Source organism: Neolamprologus brichardi, chromosome 3 (assembly GCF_056152115.1).
Source record: "Neolamprologus brichardi isolate AB-2024 chromosome 3, ASM5615211v1, whole genome shotgun sequence".
NCBI lineage: Eukaryota > Metazoa > Chordata > Actinopteri > Cichliformes > Cichlidae > Neolamprologus > Neolamprologus brichardi.
In genome coordinates this window covers 3,241,905-3,258,660 of record NC_142106.1, presented here as the reverse complement: position 1 = coordinate 3,258,660, position 16,756 = coordinate 3,241,905, and the positions used below count along the sequence as shown (strand labels likewise).

At 40.2% G+C, this 16,756-nt stretch overlaps 2 protein-coding genes across 3 annotated transcripts in view; one reads left to right on the top strand and one right to left on the bottom strand.

The window, feature by feature from the left end:
• LOC148103139 (uncharacterized) overlaps positions 1 to 16,756 on the top strand; it is a 193,774-nt gene that overhangs the window by 56,678 nt on the left and 120,340 nt on the right. The gene's annotated exons all lie outside the window — the stretch shown is intronic.
• LOC118455947 (C-type mannose receptor 2-like) lies at positions 7,468 to 9,599 on the bottom strand. The gene is made up of 4 exons (XM_087838602.1): positions 9,515 to 9,599; positions 8,952 to 9,326; positions 8,447 to 8,791; positions 7,468 to 8,148 (listed from the first exon to the last, which is right to left on the bottom strand). Exons 1-4 carry the CDS (start codon positions 9,582 to 9,584, stop codon positions 7,802 to 7,804), a joined length of 1,137 nt encoding a protein of 378 aa, XP_087694728.1. The 5' UTR covers positions 9,585 to 9,599; the 3' UTR covers positions 7,468 to 7,801.

Genomic DNA, 16,756 nt, shown 5'->3' with positions numbered 1-16,756 from the left:
GTGTAAGCTGTGTCATGGAAATAAAAAGCTGCGAGGAAGGCTGCTCTTTGAAGGAGTTGGTTAGGCGTCAGGTGCGGAGCATTGAGCTCCAAGAGCCTGGTTCTGACCAGCCTTCCCCTGCTAGCAAGTAAAACCCGGTTCCGTCTTGTTTTTGTCGTTAACAAGAATTCGTTTCTAAAATAGCGAGCCCTGTGGAAGCGCAGACCCAACATTTATTTGGTCCTTCCGAGCCGGATCCCAACACATTGCGTCCACCGTGGAGGGGGGAGACACTGCCGCCGAAGTCTGCTAGCAGCCAGCATCTGGGACGGCTGATGAAAGCCCTGGTGCTTAATTTTGTCGCCAGGCCAGTGAGTTAGCTTCTGAACTCCCCTCGGGTTGGATGGCAATTGGCGGGATCCAGAGACTCTTCCCGTGAATGAAAAGCAACACAAACAGTAAGTACAGAAGGCCTTAGAGAGTGGCTACATGACTGTGCGTTAAACGCGAGTCCGGGAGCGTGCTAGCCACGTGAGAAAGATGCAGGCTTCTATGCCATTGGGGGCGTTGACAGTTTTAAAGACAACTTAGGTTTGGTGACTCCGCCGTGAAGAGAGTTTGGAATCTCCCCCATTTGGGGCGTTGGAGAGCTTTCAACAGAGAGCACTGTGCGTGTAGACGCAAGCGTTAGGTCTATTTTGTGTGTGAGTGCGGGCCAGACGTGGTCTGTGTGAGTCTGATTGTTGTTTTGTATGCAGTCACTTCCAAGCTAATGAGCAAGCTACACATTATCAGAGCAGGAGCTGGCTTAGAGCGCATCAGAGGGGAGGGAAACAGAGCTATGATAACTCAAGCATGCGGCTATCTGAGAGTTGAGTTTTGTCCTCACACCTCAGATGGGCAGCAGCTTTTCTGCATCCTGATTCCTGTGTGTGAGACCTTTGTAACATTAGCATTATGTTTTTTGTTTTGGCCAAAAGCAGGTGAATGTGTCTGACGTCACTGCGTGTGAGCCACAGACAGGTGTGAAAGTATGTGTGTGAACTGGTCCTGAACTGGGGAAGAGATGATTCTGCAGGTCACTTTCTAACCCAGTGGCCACAAAAGAAATAAAAAAGATTTGTGTTGAGGAAATATGAATGATAGATGAAGGGTGTTTCTCAGCCTGAAATAACTACAATCCCACTTTCTGTTTTTAAGAAAGGAGAGTTCAAAAACAGAGAGAGAGATGTGTGTTGTTTAAGCAGTGATGAGAATAGTGAAAATGTCTTAGGTTGTCACTTCAGGTGTAGAGCATACCTGAATCAATTTTCCACATGCAGCAGTCGGGAGGAAAATTATAGGTTTAACGTCATTAGGAAACACTGAGGCCGAGCTTTTGGCTGAGTGGTGTTTACAGCTTAACTCCCATGTGTTCCTCGCCCTGAGACAATAAGCTCCATGGAAGTTAACCTCTGCCTGAAGACAAGGAGTGCAGTTCCAGAAGCACAGCACATAAACAGTTGAAAGCAGCCCAAGAGACAACAGCAGAGTCCTGAGCAGAGAGGTCCAGCAGCAGAGTGTGCAAACGGCATCAGAGAGAAAGAAAACCCATCAACATGGATGGATGGAGATGCGTTTTCAGCAAGTTGCAACTGACGGGATGACCTTTGAGGAGACTGTGTGAGGGACATTTGCCACTTTTGAAGTGAAATGGCACATGAGACAGTGAGGATGACCCAGGACAAAGCTGAAGAGAACTGACTGCCATTGGACTGCAAAGTGGGAGAGAAGAACGGAGTGAGAGGAGCAGGTGAAGGCACAGAGGAAGGCTGTTTGTTTTGTGTGGGAAATCAAAATTTGGGTTAGCAATCCTGGGAAAAAGGAAACTGCTTTAAGTGGGAAAATTGAGAATTGAGTCTGGACTACAAAACGCGAACGGTACACAAAAAACACACACAAACAGAAAATGCATTACCCATACTAACCCTACATACACATGCAATGAAACTCATGAAGACAGCGTCTAAGAATGAGATTAAGTCACTAGTAAGCAGTGATGGAAACGTAGCAGCGTTACTTTTTTCAGTAACAAGTAATCTAACTAATTACTATTCCTATCGTTACAACACCGTTACAGTTACTAACAAGAAAACGCGGTCCGTTACTATTTTTCAACAAACAGACGGTTGAAGCTGTGTTACAGCATCTTATATCAGTTGCACGGAAGTAGCTGTAAGTAATCTGGACGCTACAGCTTTAAGCAGCTGCGCTCCCGCGGACGGTGATCACGATCACTGTCTAGCACAACACCTGGAGCTAAGGGGGCAAAACAATCGCATGAGTGCTGCTGTTTGACTGAGGAAGAATAAAGTAGGCGTGGTAAGCCAATCACATGACCACTTAAAGACAAAGCAAACAAGGTGACATATACCAGTTTATAAACTGTGTTGATAGGCCAGTAAAACCAGAGTCATGATAAACAAGATATACACAGCATTTTTTCCTCAATAGTTTCGTCACGTTTACTGTCTAAGGACAGCGCAGCGAGACCTCTCTGCTTATGAGAGAAAAACAAAAAAAACAGGGGAAGTTTTAGGAGTGACAGCGAGAGAGAGAGAGAGAGAGAGAGAGAGAGAGAGAGAGAGAGAGAGACAGCAGGAAAAAGAGGGAGAGCGAGTTTTGAGATGTGAGAGATTTGTGACGTTTAGCTTGTTTGGTGTAGTTATGTGTTGTCTTGTGTAGTTAGTGTGTAGTGTTGTGGATAGTTTTGTGTTGTGTGTCAGAACAATGAGACGACTGCTGTCTCCAGGTAGAAACAGGAGTGACACACCTGCTGCTGTTCTGTAAATAGTTTGAAATGGTTATTTAAAAAGGGTCAAAGGTAAATGGATGCAAATAACTGTTGTTTGCAAAATTTGTGCATATGATTTTAAAACTGACCATTTATATTTGCATTTAAAGTTATGAAATATGATTCATTAAACATGTTTGTGGTTGTTACAGTAAAAATATCACTTTTTTCTACTCTGATTTTATGTTTTTTGTCTAATTTTAGATCAATTGTGTTAATACAGTTTGTCAAAATGGAAACATGACTGTAAATTCAGACACGTGAGGCTGTGTTGAAAAGGATGATACCAAACAAGACAAAGTAAATAGTTTTTAAAGGTGAAATGTAGAGGAAACATCAAAAGTAGTTAAAAATGGCCAATTATACCCTGGACCCCAGAGGGTTAAACGTTTTTTTTAAAGTAACGCAATAGTTACTTTTCAAGTAATTAATTACTTTTAGAATATTGTAACTCAGTTACTAACTCTGTTAATTTTTTGAAGAAGTAACTAGTAACTATAACTAATTACTTTTTCAAAGTAACTTGCCCAACACTGCTAGTAAGATGAAAGTGATACATAGACTAGTGGACTGAATATTATAGGACAGATGGTTGCATCATAGAGGAGGAAACAGGTGATGAGGGGTCTTAAATGAGTGAGCTGATTGTGAGTTTCTGGTGTGTGTGAAGTTTTAACAATACATGAGAAGAGACTCATTATGTGATAAGACAACAGGGTTATGCTGTATGTTGTGTGTGGCTGATTGGATGAATGCTTTGAGATTAATCTGGCTGATGATTTGTCTTTTGTTACAAAGTTGAGCCAATAGGTTTGGTATGATTTACTGTCCTGGGAGACGAGGAGCACATGTCATGATTTAACAAGGCCTTTATTTCTTTTCTTTTTTCCTTTTTATTTTGTTACTTTCACGGTGCACTGAAAGTTTTGTTTGATCGTTTTTCTGTCATCTAAGCAGATCTGAACGTTTGAATAGGAAGAACTGCACAACATGTTGTTGCAAAGTGAGTTTCTCCAAAATTAAAATGTGCTCAGGAGAAACTCACTTATTGGGACAATTAGAAAGCGAGTCCCTGTCTAAAAGGATTCAACGAGGCAATCCGGTCTAAATTCTTTTTCTTTTTGAAATGTCGTCGTTTTGCTGAGGGTGGAAACGAATGCGGCGATAATTTCCACTATCACCAAAGAAAGAATCAATGAATGAATAATGAGTGAAAAAAAATGGGGGACTGACTGACTGGTAAAAGCTGATAAAAGCTCACAAGACTTGACTGACTTAACACCACTATGCAAGGTTAACCACCAGCCAGACATGACAAAAGGGTGGATGTATCTCTGTGTTTGTCTATTGTTGCAGGAGCAGGAGGAGACCAGAGGAGGAAACTTGGGTCACATGACTATGTGAACTCTGCAAATTTAACCTTTTTAGTTGTAATTTTTCTGGGTGTTTTTTAATTTACCATGGGTGTGTTATTCACTACCTTGTGTTGCTCACAGAGGTCACTGTGAAAAAGTGTGTACACACCTGCGCAGCGCTAACATTTACGTTACTTTTCTACAGCAGAGGGCTAATCATGTGATTTGATCATGTGATTTACAGCAGGAAACAACTTCACGTTTTTCTACCACAGAATTACTGTGTTTGTGTGTGAAGAAAACTGTGGTTACAGGCTGTGTGTTGGTGATGAAGGTACACTGTGTTGTTGAAAAATGTTGAAATTACAGGGAGAAGTGAATACAGTCTTTCAGGAACCTGTCTGCAGGTCAGGGTCCCACACAGTCCACTAAGAGTTTCCCACAGGAATGAAACAATCTTTCTCCTGAAGGGTAAACACAAGCTTTAAGCATCACTTGACTAGCATGCAAGCAGAACATGTTTCTGTGACCCACCTCTCCCACAGTGGGTATCAAACCCACTTTTAAAAGCATTAAAAAGGCCAAATGTCTGAAACATCTGAAGCTTCATTCAGTCACTGCTTCAGTACCTGATTCGGTGGTTCATAAGGAAGTGAATCATTGAATCATTGGTGGGGATTTTATGTGAGAGAGAGTGAACCAGTGTGAGAGATAATGAGACATGGAGTAAGTGTTCTGCCTGTTCATAAATAAACATAAAATATAATAACATTATATCTATTATGTTTATATTTTACAGGTTTATAAGTTATTATTCCCCCAGGTCAAAACCATCTATGAAAAATACATATAAGTTATGAAATATATTTAAATCTTCCTGCTCAAAGGTAAACCACACAGCACAAACACACTAATAATAATAATGGATTGTATTTATATAACACTTTTCAGGACCCTTAAAGCGCTTTACAATTCCACTCTCAACACTGGTGGAGGCAGCTACAGTTGTAGCCACAGCTGCCCTGGGCCAGACTGCCATATCGCACCATCGGCCCCTCTGACCATCACCAGTAGGTGGTCAGTGAAGTGTCTTGCCCAAGGACACAACGACCGAGACTGTCCGAGCCGGGGCTCGAACCGGCGACCTTCCGATTACAAGACGAACACCCAACTCTAGAGCCACGATCGCCCCAGGGAGAACACACCAGGGTAAATGAGACAGTGTACAGACTAAAATTATTAATCAAATAGACAATGTGATGTTTTTGTATTGTATATATGGTCAGAAAAGGTCAATTTCACCTGTAGGCAACCGCAAGTGACAAATAAAGACTTGATTCATTCACATGCCAATTGTTTTGTTTTTTTTTAGAACTGACACGTGTCACAGTCTCAGCTCTACGAGTGGGCAGTCATGATAGATTCAAGCTGCTGTTCATATTCTGTCCACCAGATGTCACTAAAGATGACTGTGTTAGAAAACCTCGAGTAATGAAGCCTTTTTTAAAATATAAGCTTCAGAAAGTTACATGTGGACAAAGATATCAAAATGAGGGATGCTGTCAAACTTGAGTGTTACACAGCTGTTTATGTCTAACTTAATCTGGTTGAATCAGTTCAAGAGAAAAATATATCGTAAAAATTATTTATTACTGTATTTGTATAGCACTTTTCTAGTCCCTAAGGACCCCAAAGCGCTTTACACATCCAGTCATTCACCCATTCACACACTGGTGATGGCAGCTACATTGTAACCACAGCCACCCTGGGGCGCACTGACAGAGGCAAGGCTGCCGGACACTGGCGCCAACGGGCCCTCTGACCACCACCAGTAGGTGGCAACAGGTGATGTGTCTTGCCCAAGGACACAACAACCGAGACCGGGGCTCAAACCGGCAACCTTCTGATTACAAGGCAACCTCCCAACTCTTGAGCCACGATCGAGAGTTGGGAGGTTTCACAAGCTCAATCACAAAAGTAACACAGGTCCACCTCAACTTTGAGTTTTGTTTTGAGAAATACTAAAATGGGGTAAATATAATAAATCAACTTTACATGCATTTCCTTAATTTTTGGAGAAATGGCTGAAACACATTTAGAAAAAGCCTTTTCATATATATCTTTTTTTTTAATTTGGCAACAGTTTCACATCTGAATATAAGGTGCTGTTACAGATTAACTGCCTTAGTGCCAGTGGCATAAGACACCTGCCTGTATTCTTGTTCTGTACAACTTATTTTATATTTTATTAAAAGCAGATTCAGCTAAGACTAGCTTCAGAGTTCAGTGAGTCAGTCACAAACAATGCATCACCCCTCAAACCAGTTTCTATTCAGCGTTACTGCTCTATTGTTCCACAGGGAGGATGTGTGGGGAGAGAAACATTGAGAACCGTTCAACCTGACGTGGCAGCAGCAAAGGAAGATACTGATTCTGAAATATCTCCAAGTTTAAGAACAAATCTACTGACAACAATTTCTGTAAATGTTTTAGTTAAGAGGGTTTCAATGTAAATGATCACAGAGGCCTCCATTTATAAAATCAATAAATCAGTCTGGTCTCATGTTTTGCTCTTAGACAAGCTTCAGTGAATTTAAGTGAGAATAGATAAATTCGTCTGGAGAACTGAACTAACACAAAAAACAGTTCTCTGTCAGAAGTTGAAGCCTATTAATAGGACTATCAACCAGCGGAACCAATAACTAATCAATGAAACAGTGGAACAATTCTATTTGTTTTTAAACATTCATAAACAAACAGCCAGGCTTTTCTTCCAAATACTTCCAGCATGCAGATCAGCTGTAAACTCGATACTCTTCTTCATCTTCTGATTGATCAACAAGCTCCACAGTAACGTCACTCTCAACCAAACACAGATCAAACTCAACACAGGCTTCATTTGGACACGCCCCCTGTGCTCAACACAGAAGATACATTTCATCATTACATTAATGCCACATGGAAAGCATTAGCTGCAGTTAATATAATATACTGTGATGTATGTAGTTTGTACCTGTAAATCTAGGTAGTTGTGGTATTGCATGTGTTGGATGCACATTTGCTGGCTTGAAACCAGCTGTAAAAATGCATCATGTTGACTTTGCTCTTAACTGGTCTTATCATTAAGAGGCGCTGTTTGTATTTGTTCCTGTGAAAGCTGTAACACTGACAGACTTGGTTAAATAAAGGTTTATTTGGCTACATTAACAAACATGATCAGATTATAGAGCTCATATGGAATCATGACACAAACATGGTTTTACCTGCTTTTAGTGACAGGCTTTGTAATTCAAGCTGAGGATACAATGGTGTGATACAAAGATTTACAACACATGAAGCAGAAACATTCAAACCATCACCATATCTGAACTAAATCAAAACAAATATCCTGCTACAGTTTAATAATGAACCAATCCAGCAACAATGAAGGAAGAAACCAAGATGTTCCTGACTCTGGTAAAGGAGAGGAAATGAAACACAGACTGCTCTCTGCAAATATCTAAGCTGCAGGTAATAATCTGTTGGTCATTTTTCTCCCATTTCAAACCCAGAGACTGCAAACACTGAGCAGAAACACAGAGTTCACCCCAGAAAATCTACATGTGCAGCTAAGAAGTGACTTTAGGTTTAAACTTTAGTGTTTTATACAAATAAAATTAAATGTCTCATTCTCCCTCTGACTGACCAACTCGTGCTGCCCTCCTGTGGTCATGGCTGCAGACATGCCACAGTCTTCAGTCTTTCCCCCTGAAGCCCACCTCTCATAGCACACTACATAATCAGTGACCCAAAGCCACAAACGTGCAGCACAGCCGTACTGCAGTCCCAGCCACACGAAAGGAGTCGAGGCGTTTTTGGCTCTTTCCTGGACCCATCGCTGCTCCTCAGGGTTGCTGATTGAAACCAGGTCATGGTGTTTCTGTCTGCAGTAATTCAAGGCTTCCTCCCAGGTTTTGTTTTCCCTGATCAGGATCAATTTATCTGCCACAAAATCAAAGAAAACATGAAATCAGTTAAATCTGGACTTCAAGTCTGTGGATGTTTGGTCCATTTTCACTGGAAGAACAAAAGAAAACATTTCAGTGATTCTTCAGATGAATCAGCAGCTCTACAGAGAAATCTGTGTTCCAACCATCAGCTAAACATCTTCACCTCTGACAGAAGTTCAACATGCATGCAGAAATAAGTGGCTGAAGAAACATACTGACCTAAATCCTCTCAGTGACTCCAGCTGTTCATCTATTGGACAAACAGCTGAGATAAATCTGTGTAAACTCACCATCATAGCAGAAGAAAGGCTTTCTTTGGTCACATCCAGCAGAGCTCCATCTTCCTGATCTCCCTAACAGAGTCGTAGCACATGTCCTGTTGTTTAGTCCATCATTAAATGAGTCCATGTCCCAGTGTCTGAAAGAGAAGTTACTCCCATCTGACCACCTCCAGCTGTCTCTGAACAGGCCGATCCACGAGGCTGTAGACTTCTGCAGCTTCTTAAACTCTTCACTGTATATCTGATCGAGTCCACTGGCCAGGTCAGTGTGATGCTGTCTGCAGTAGTTCTGAGCCTGAGTCCAGGTCACAGACGTCTCAATCAAATGAAAGGTTTTGTTGTCTTTCATTGTTTCTGTCAAATCAACAGAAAAACACAAAAACATTTTTATCAACTAATTTGTCTCATTCTTCAAAATGTCTCTTTCAGGAACATGTGATATAACACAGATTATAAACTAGATTATAACATTATTAAATATTGTTTCATCACATTACTGTTTACATATTCTCACCGTCATAGCAGATGAACTGAAATGGGTGAGTACATGGGTAATCAGCCCATTTGTCTTCTATTATCACACAGTTCTCAGGTTTGTTATCATCATTTGGCTGTCCAGCTCCCCAACAGGTCTTATTTTCAGTGTATTCCTCCCCCGGCAGAGACCAGCGCCACCTCCTGTTGTCTCTTCCTGGCTCGCTGTACAGTCCAATCCAGGCTTGTGTTTGACTCTGTGCAGAGTCTTGAAGTCTTCTCATGTCTGTCAGGTCAAACACTTTGGCCAGGTCTGTGTAGTTCTCTCTGCAGTATGCCCGTGCTTCATCCCAGCTCATCTCTTCTTTAATAAAGTGGTACTCATACAGCTGACATGTGATGAAGACACACTGACCTAAAACAGAAGAAATACTGTTGAATATCTGCTGATACAAGCAGGAAACTCATGTTCCCATCAAACTGTCCAGTTTACAGGTGAATCCTGGATTTTCTCAGTAAGAGTTCATTTGTTTAATGAGTCCTGATCAAACTAAAGGATTTTAGGTGGAAACAATCAGGAGCCCTGGTAAAATGATCACTCACCCATCAGAAGAAGCACAAACAGACTCCACTGCATCGTCGCTCTGTCACATGAAAATGACTTTTCTGTCATTTGGAGGAAAAAATGAATCCAGCAGCTCTTCAGTGTTTGATGGACACGCAGCACTTTATATTAAACACAGATATCTAGTTTATCACACACTGCTGTAAGAAATATATGATTATTCTTAATAAATGATCATCTGTTTAAAATTGTCCAAGAAGAAAGAAGCAATAGTTCAAATGTGGTCCACACAGCACCTCTGTACACAGACAGGAAATGAGCCTGCAGGTTTGAATCTTACATCTGGTTCTTCTCTGGTGTTCATGCAGACAGCTGTGCAGTAAATAACCATCTGTACTAACACACACTCTCTTTGTACTCAGTATTTGAATATTAAGATTCAGACTTTCCCTCTGACACAAAGACACAGTGTAGCTATGAGTTATGAAAGAACTTGTTTGCATTAAGCTCTGGAAAAATAACAGGAAATACCTCACTGTGGACTGTCCCTCAAGATAAATGAGGAAGTGTGATAATAATATGTAAATATAACTTCCTACTGTTTCTGGTGCAGGTGAGAGAGAGTCTATGACTCTCTTTTATATCTCAGGTTTTAAACACCAGTTTTCCCAGTAAATTCTGAAGGAATATGTAAATTACCAACCTTTTCCTTCTTACTTTATGTTACTGGGTGTACTGGTTAGTTGGGAAATCTATATTGCAGACAGATGTGAATGTGAACATGAATGGTTGTCTCTGTCTATGTGTTAGCCCTGCTAACAGAGTCTGGTGATGTCCAGGGTGTGTCCAATGATCACCTTGAGTCGTGAACAATGGACATCACTGGGGTGCTGGGTTTCCTCCTTTTTAGTGCACAGCCAGGTTATTAATGCAGCGGCTTTCAGTTGTTGTTTGTTTGTCTGTCTGAAGATAAATGGGAGAAAGGTTTCGTAACTCATCCAAGTGACTTCAGTCTCGGCTGACTGCTGGTTTCCCCAAACTTATAAACAGTACACTTTACAATGACTGAAACCAGCACCACTGAAGGAACAACGGGCTGTGACGTCAGTTTTAGAGATGTCAGGATTTCACTTTTTTATGTCCGATACTGATATCATAAATTTGGATATCTGCTGATATAGTTGTAACGTTGGACCCAATAAACATACGCTGGAGTGAATATGATGACAGCAGAACTTTTTATTTGACACTGTGGTTTTTGTTCACTGGGACACAGACACTCCCGCTCTCCCTCCGACTGTCACTGCCAACATCTTAACATATTTTAAACAGTATTTAGCAGAAATATTAAACAACCTAACTAACAGGGTTGCAAATTCCCAGCAAAAATATTATGGAACACCCCCCACCCTCCCCCTCATGATGCTTAATCGACATAATTGACTTTGATTTAATGCACATGTAAAACAACTCTACAGAAATCAATTATTTTTCTACAATAATTAAATAGATTCAACATGTACAGATGTACCTTCCCAAAGGAAAACGTTCTACAGGTACTACTATTACTGGGTTATCTATTAGACTTAGTTACTATATACTATAATAGATTTCTATACATTTTACATTTAATAAAAAACTTTGGTTGTAAGATTCAGATAATTATTTATTAAAAGCGAGACATTTTAAATGAGAATAAGAAAGAAAAGTATTTCTTTGTGCCCCCCTCTCCCTGTTAATGCCCTACCTGCCCCCCTGGCTAAACCTTGCTAGACCCGCCTCTGCACACGTAGCGGTCAGCTACTTAGAAAAGGATCCTGGTGTTATTTGTCAGAAACAGTTCATAACTTCCCTTCAACTCATTCATGTCACCTAAAAGGTAAACCTGTTTCTCCATCACCTGTTCAGCTCTGATGATTCAGTAAGGACATCTCCTGGTTTCATCTTCATGTTTCCCTCTCACCACATATCCAAACCATCATGACCAGCAGCTTTACAGCTGTGGCTCCAGCAAACATCAGCTGATACTAGAAATTAATATTAAATAAATTCTAACAACAGCTGATCAAGCTTAAACATGCTGCTGTTGTTTATCTGCTGGTTTCTTCTTTCTGGCGCAAAGAGGTCGATAAAAAAACAAGAGAGAAAAGCCGATCAGCTGATCATTGATCAGTTTCATAGCAACAGGAGAGGGAGAGAAGATGAGGCAGTCACTCCATATATATCGGTTGTTGAGCTTAACGTGGGAATGCTTTACAAAATTCAGAGATGAAGTTACACTTGCTTTACTCCTCTGGGATAGTTTATGCCATATCGCAAGTTTTGTGAGGTGCTTTTAGAATAGAATAGAATAGAATAGAATAGAATAGAATAGAATAGAATTCAACTTTGTCATTGGACATGTCACAGGTACAAGGCAACGAAATGCAGTTTGCATCCATCCAGAAGTGCTTTAGTGATATAGATATATTACAATATATATTAGCAACTAGGGATGCAACGATACCAATTTTTTCAAACCGATACGATACCGATACTTGGATCTGAGTACTTGCCGATACAGAGTACAAAAAATGATACTTCTACCACACACACACACACACACACACACACACACACACACACACAAATACAATTAATTGGAAGACAGGTTTTATTATATTCCCTGTCGATAAAAAATAAAATCTTAATAAAAATGACAAAAAAAAAATTTCAAGTGAAAAATCAGCACTTCTGATAAATTATTGCAGAGTCTCCACATTGTAATTTTACAAAATATCACTGAACTATTGGCACTGTCTCGAGCTTTCAGAATAATAAATAAACACTTCTGTTTGGAAAAAATAAACACAAATAAGTTTTGCGAATAAAATAAACTTTTAAATTATTGCAGAGTGTCCATATTGTAAACAAACAAACAAAATAATTATTATTAAATAAATAATAAATAAAATAATAATTGGCTCCCTAGTGGCCAATCTAAAAAACTACAACAGAAATGACAAGCCACCCTCTGATTAATGAAATAAGTTGGTATCGGTTCATGGTATCGGTTAACTTTCACGAGTATGAGTACACACACATTTTACAGTATCGGCCCCGATACCCGATTCCAGTATCGGTATCGGTGCATCCCTAATTAGCAATAATATAGATATGTAAGTATATTACAGAAATGGGTCTATTATGGTATGTTATAATGTACACGGTATGAATGTATGTTATGAATATGACTATATATACATATATATATATATATATATATCACTATAAGTATGTTAGGCTATGAAAAGGATATAAATAAGAAAACCATACAGAAATATGAACTATGCAAGTTATAAACAGTTGTTAATTGTTTTAGAATTGTATTATACAGAATGATTGTCTATACAGCATTTACAGTAGTGCAGTTAAGATCAGTGAAATATGTGGATAATTTCTACAGAGGTATATAAAGTGCTAGTGGTTGTGAGTGGTGGTTCAGTCCCTGTTATTATTGTGTGTTTGAGGGTACGGTTGTTCATTGTTTTTTTCCATTGTGTGTGTAGGTGGTTGTGGGTGTGTGTATGTTCAATCCACGAGTTTAATGTGAGTCAGATGTCAGGAGGCAGAGTTCAGGAGTCTGACAGCTGTGGGGAAGAAGCTGTTCTGGTACCTGGTGGTCTTAGTCCGGAGGCTCCTGTAGCGCCTCCCAGAGGGCAGGAGGGTGAAGAGTCCATGTGATGGGTGACTGGGGTCTTTGGTGATTTTTCTTTGGAAGGTTGGTAACCTAGCATTAGCATCACGGGGATATGCACTGCAGTGAGTATGATAGAAGTGAGTTCTCTGGGGAGATAATAATTTGTGATTGTGTGAAGTTAATTGATCAGATTGCATTTTTTATTTCCAGTAATCCAATAATTTAGGTCAGGATCGGACAGTACTGATACGGTACATCTCTAGTCAGTTTATGACCATTAATATGCAAATTGACAAACTATGATCACTAAGAACTGAAGGATACTGGAAGCACTCTAAGCATGATCAAAGAAGAACGGAGAACCTCAGAGCTACAAAGTATACAGAAACTAAACGATCTCATAAGAACTCATAAGTACAAGAAAACCAGACATAAGTCAAGTTTATTTATGTAGCACAATTCAACAACAAGGTGATTCAAAGTGCTTTACAGAGACATTAAAAAACAAAAACAAATAAAAAGCATGATTTAAAATTGAAAGAAAGAAAAAAAGAAAAAAGGAATGAACAGTAGATATAATTAGGGTTAAAATTTAAGTTTTGAAATTTAAGCTTAAGTGTGGATTTTGGTATTTTATTCAAATGCAGCTGAGAACAGGAGAGTCTTCAACCTGGATTTAAATAAACTGAGTGTTTCAGCTGATCGGAGGCTTTCTGGGAGTTTGTTCCAGATATAAGGAGCATAAAAGCTGAATGCAGCTTCTCCGTGTCTGGTTCTGACTCTGGGAACTGATGAAAGACCGGATCCAGATGACCTGAGGGATCTGGAAGGTTCATACTGGGTCAGGAGGTCACTGATATATTTTAGTCCTAAACCATTCAGAGCTTTATAGACCAGCATCAGAAGTCTATTCTCTGACGGACAGGCAGCCAGTGTAAAGACCTCAGAGCTGGACTGATGTGGTCCACTTTTTTGGTCTTAGTGAGTACTCGAGCAGCAGAGTTCTGAATGAGCTGTAGTTGTCTGACTGATATTTTAGGTAGACCTGTAAAGATGCTGTTACAGTAATCAAGCCTACTAAAGATGAATGCATGGACTAGTTTTTCCAGGTCCTGTTGAGACATCAGATCTTTTATTCTTGAAATATTCTTGAGGTGATAGTAAGCTGATTTTGTTATTGTCTTAATGTGTTTTTCTAAGTTTAGGTCTGCGTCCATCACTACACCCAAATTTCTCGCCTGGTTTGTGGTTTTTAGGTGTATAGATTGAAGTTCTCTGGTGACCTGTAATCGTTTTTCTTTGCCGCCAAAGAATATTACCTCAGTTTTGTTTTTGTTTAGCTGGAGAAAATTGTGGCACAACCAGTCATTAATTTCCTCAATGCATTTACCAAGAGCCTGTACAGGGCCTCGGTCTCCTGGTGACATTGTGATATAGATTTGTGTGTCATCTGCATAGCTGTGATAGTTTATTTTGTTGTTGTTTATAATCTGTGCCAGTGGGAGCATGTAAATGTTAAACAGAAGGGGTCCCAAGATGGAACCTTGGGGAACTCCACATGTGATACTTGTCTGCTCAGATGTGAAGTTACCTGTTGATACAAAGTATTTCCTGTTTTCTAAGTATGTTTTGAACCAGTTTAGTACAGTTCCTGAAAGACCTGCCCAGTTCTCCAGTCGTTTGAGTAATATGTTGTGGTCAACTGTATCAAATGCTGCACTGAGATCCAGTAAAACTAAGACTGACATTTTTCCACCGTCTGTATTCAGACATGTGTCATTGAACACTTTGGTCAGAGCGGTTTCAGTGCTGTGGTTCTGTCTACAACCTGACTGGAAGGCATCATAGCAGTTATTCTGTTTAAGAAGTAATTGAGCTGTTGAGAAACTACTTTTTCAATGATCTTACTTAAAAATGGGAGATTTGAGATCAGCCTGTAGTTGTTCATTTGTGTCTTGTCAAGATTGTCCTTTTTCAGTATAGGTTTTATTACAGCAGTTTTTAGTGATTCTGGAAACACATCTGATAATAAAGAAAAGTTGACGATCTGTAACAGGTCTGACTCTAAAGTCTTTGAGACCTTTTTGAAAAAACCTGTTGGCAGGACATCTAAACAGCAGGAGGAGTTCAGTTGACCTAAGATGTCCTCCAGGTGTTTGCTGTTAATCGGGTGAAACTGTTTGATGGTGTTTAAACAGTTTTTCGGTGGACACAGTACATATTCTGGATCTGCTGTTGATGTACCAATTGCTTGTCTAATCTTTTGGATTTTTTCTGTGAAGAATTTGGCAAAGTCATTGCAGGCCATGGTCGACGTTCAGCTGCCACTGACACAGGAGGGTTTGTTAGCCTGTCAACTGTAGAAAATAAGACCCGAGCATTATGACTGTTTTTGGTGATGATGTCAGAGAAGTAGGACCTCCTTGCACTCCTCAGTTGTAAATTATAATTGTGAAGTTTCTCTTTATAGATGTCGTAATGAACCTGGAGGTTTGTTTTTCTCCATCTGCGCTCAGCTTTCCTACACTCTCTTTTTTCATTTTTCACTAGTGTGGAGTTTCTCCATGGAGACTTTTTCCTTCCAGAGATAACCTTCACCTCAATGGGAGCAATAGTGTCCATTACATTTAACATTTTAGCATTGAAGCTATCGACGAGCTCATTGACCGAACCTATGGACAGGTCAGGTGTTAATGGGAAGACCTGGTTAAAGATCTCACACAAAGCCCATGTGAAGCAGGTTTGAGTCATAGACATAAACACCTGGTTAAATCTTCTTCTCGAGCACTTCTGGATCATTTTCATCCCAGCTGATATGCTCAGATCTGTCTAGAACCTCAGTCTGACCTCTGACCTCTCTGTGCTGACCTCTGACCTCAGATTGACAGCAAACATCAACGTCTGCTTCAAACTGACTTGAATTTGTTGTGTCAGCTGATGGAGCTGATCTGTCCTCGTGCCAGCACACACTGATGGATCTGCAACATGAGCTCTACTCCCAGCATCAGACGGACAGGAAACAGTCTCCACCCTCCAGGTTCAGCAGATTTACCTCCATCTTTATCGACGCCACATGAATGAAAACCAAGTTCCAGCTGCTTCACAGCACACTGAGGAACATGAAGGGACTTCCACTCAAACATCAGCCACACTGAAGCCGGTGCACAGGTCGTGTTTCTGATTTTTCCAGCCTGATTCACACAGCTTCACATCCACCCATCAGGAGACCTAAGTCCAAACACCTGTCAGGTACCTGGTTAAAGTTCAGCTGTTGGTGTTGTGTTCATGTTGTAACCTCCACTGAGTCACATTAATCTTACTGTGTTCGCTTTAATTGGGATGGAAAGTATACTCGTTTCTTTCAAGATGTTCCAGATGTGAGGAGGTCCTGACTCCTGAGAGGTCCTGTCTCCTCAGGTTGAGCACCACTGAGTTAAATGTCTTCTCTATCTAAACACACACAGGAGGGAGCAGCAGCTACATTCATAAAATACACATTTCCAATTTCACAGTAAATATACTCATAAATATATTTTCAGTACAGAGTACTCAGGAGCAGGCTTTTATTTTGAAATACAAATAGCGCTTATTGAGATACGGA

Coding starts and splice junctions, on each gene's coding strand:
- LOC118455947 (XM_087838602.1), bottom strand. CDS start 9,584: ATGACAGAAAAGTCATTTTCATGTGACAGAGCGACGATGCAGTGGAGT. Junction 9,327..9,514: donor GTTTGTGCTTCTTCTGATGG/GTGAGTGATCAT, acceptor CTTCTGTTTTAG/GTCAGTGTGTCTTCATCACA. Junction 8,149..8,446: donor GCCTTTCTTCTGCTATGATG/GTGAGTTTACAC, acceptor ATTTTGTGGCAG/ATAAATTGATCCTGATCAGG.